This window comes from Pollicipes pollicipes, unplaced genomic scaffold (assembly GCF_011947565.3).
Source record: "Pollicipes pollicipes isolate AB1234 unplaced genomic scaffold, Ppol_2.1 Scaffold_4740;HRSCAF=5597_pilon_pilon_pilon, whole genome shotgun sequence".
Taxonomy (NCBI): Eukaryota; Metazoa; Arthropoda; class Thecostraca; order Pollicipedomorpha; family Pollicipedidae; genus Pollicipes; species Pollicipes pollicipes.
This window is the reverse complement of record NW_023596545.1, coordinates 33,712,890-33,715,268: the sequence shown is the minus strand read 5'-3', so window position 1 is coordinate 33,715,268 and position 2,379 is coordinate 33,712,890. Positions and strand designations below refer to the sequence as shown.

At 43.5% G+C, this 2,379-nt stretch overlaps 1 protein-coding gene across 1 annotated transcript in view; it reads right to left on the bottom strand.

Moving 5' to 3' along the window:
- LOC119098246 (uncharacterized) overlaps nucleotides 1-2,379 on the bottom strand; it is a 64,081-nt gene that overhangs the window by 41,072 nt on the left and 20,630 nt on the right. The window contains exon 3 of the mRNA XM_037221171.1: nucleotides 2,130-2,206. Within this exon, the coding sequence (XP_037077066.1) occupies nucleotides 2,130-2,206 (77 nt within the window). The remainder of the gene's footprint in view (nucleotides 1-2,129; nucleotides 2,207-2,379) is intronic.

Here is a 2,379-nt window from a genome sequence, read left to right as displayed (position 1 = left end):
GCTCTATATTGGTCATTCTTTCGAACATAGGAGGTACATCAGGTACGTCCGCTGTTGACCTGCTGTCTGTGAAGAGAGAGAGAAGAGAGAGAGAGAAGAGAGAGAGAGAGAGAGAGAGAGAGAGAGAGAGAGAGAGAGAGAGAGAGATAGGAGAGAGAGAGAGAGAGAGAGAGAGAGAGAGAGAGAGAGAGAGAGAGAGAGAGAGAGAGAGAGAGAGAGAGAGAGAGAGAGAAAGAGAGAGAGAGAAAGAGAGAGAGAGTGAGTGAGAGAGGAATGATATCAAACGGAGGTACCAGACAAAATTTTCGACAACATTTACGGAATTTACGGTGATCATATATCACTATATATATATATATATATATATATATATATATATATATATATATATATATATCCCTCTCTCTCTCTCTCTTTCCTCTCTCTCTCTTGAGAGAGGGAGAGAAAAAAAGAGAGTGAGAGAGAGAGGGGGAGAGAGGGGGCACCATCGGCCCTATTCCTCGTTGAAAAAACTGGGAGAAAAAAGAGACTTTTCAATATCTTGACTACTTGGCCTCGTCAAAACACATATGAGCAGTAAATTGAAAACTGCCTGCAGATCCTACTCGATTCTTTAAAAAAAAAAAAACATCAGCTGCGCGCCAGATTGACATCTCACCAGCATTAAGGGAATGACAAAGATACAAATTCCAAACATTGGAACAGTTTCTGCACAACTAATGATAAGAATGATTAACACGCGTGATGCAAACAATAATAAAATGATTTTTTGATAAGTTGCTAATTTTAATAAAATACATTTTAATACATTTTCAATTTAATAAAACAAATTTGTAATAAATTTCAATACAACATGTACCAAGCGCACATGCAAACGACTTCAGGCAAACGCGTGTCACGCATTATTACAATAATCACATTTGCATAATCAACCGGTACTCACGTCGGTTGCACGATGTTCGTCCACTTTGACTAGCCCTGCGGTTTGAGGTCTGATCACCAACTTCATATCAGGAAGATTCGCTGTTTTCCTGTCCTGATTGTCCTGTGCTTTGTGTATGACATTGAATTCCAGCAGGGGGTCCGTACATGCCTGAATTTCACATGCGTGGGGGCCAAACAAATGTCGTGGAAAGGGGTCTTCTTTATCTGGCTCTTAGCGTCTCGCAGGAATAGGGTACATGGTACTGCCCGATATAGTTTTATTCCCCCATGTTTTTCCGTGCAATGGACACGTGCCCTTGTTAACCACAACTTTGTTTTGCGTGCAATCCTTTGCAAACCCAACTTTCACAACTTGCATATATTTGTTTCCTCCCCCTTCACAGAGCACTTTGGCCTCGAGATGAAAGCTTTCACCACATACCTTTTTAATCTTATTGTCATTCTTCCAAACCATGCGTATGCACAATTTTGGTTTCTAACGACGAGCTTCATTCCCCACAAAGGCTTACCTATGCATGGTGATAATAAACAGCCATCGTCCAACGCAAACGTGTTTACGTTCCGTTCCAATTCCGTTCCCACGTGTTTCAGATTCCTTAAGCAGCTCCAACAACTCTCACTTTAAGTCGTGGAACACCATTGCCCTACAGCAAATACCACATTTTGTTCGCGCTTCTGCTTTTTTAACTATACCATGAACTGTTAGAGCCCTACGAAATATACTATGCCTGTAAAATACTTAGTGGCGGTTGATACGCAGATTGGCTGTGCAGAATTAACCAGAGATGGTGGGCTTGATATAGAGCCCTGTCTCTGACGTCATGTGGTCGTTTCCTCACTTAGACGTAGATGCCTTAGGCCCACTTTTTTCCAGCACCAGAGATGGCTCCTAAGAGAAAATTCAAACTCATCGCGATGCCTCTCAGCGAAAACCTCTCCTCGTTCTATTTACGATCTATCCAAATAAGCATCGGTAAAATATGCTACGGCTGGTCCGCCTTTAACATCCTGGCCTTAAATACGCTTCACACAGCGCACCCCTTACTTTCCAACGCTGGCAAACCGCGCGACTGCCAAGCCAGCACGTGGCAACGTAAATCCGTGCCGACCATTCTTTAGGCTGTGTAGAAGGCAATCGCTGCGCACAGACTTCACGTACGCGTGCCCTGACGTTGACGGCTCACCTCGCTCTGGACATTCGGGGACGGCAGGTTCATGTAGGCGTGTCCGCATCTGCCACCATCACGGCTGGATACCAGACCTGGGAAGGAAGGTCGGCTATGAGTTCGTCATGTGAGCTTTCTGCATTGCTTTGCGCAAAGTGTGCATTAAAAATGATAAAGGAATATGAGCGCTTTAATGATTCAAAACTCTCTCGTATTATTTCCATGCACTCCATAGTACTGCTCTGTTGTGACCTGACATTATACACAC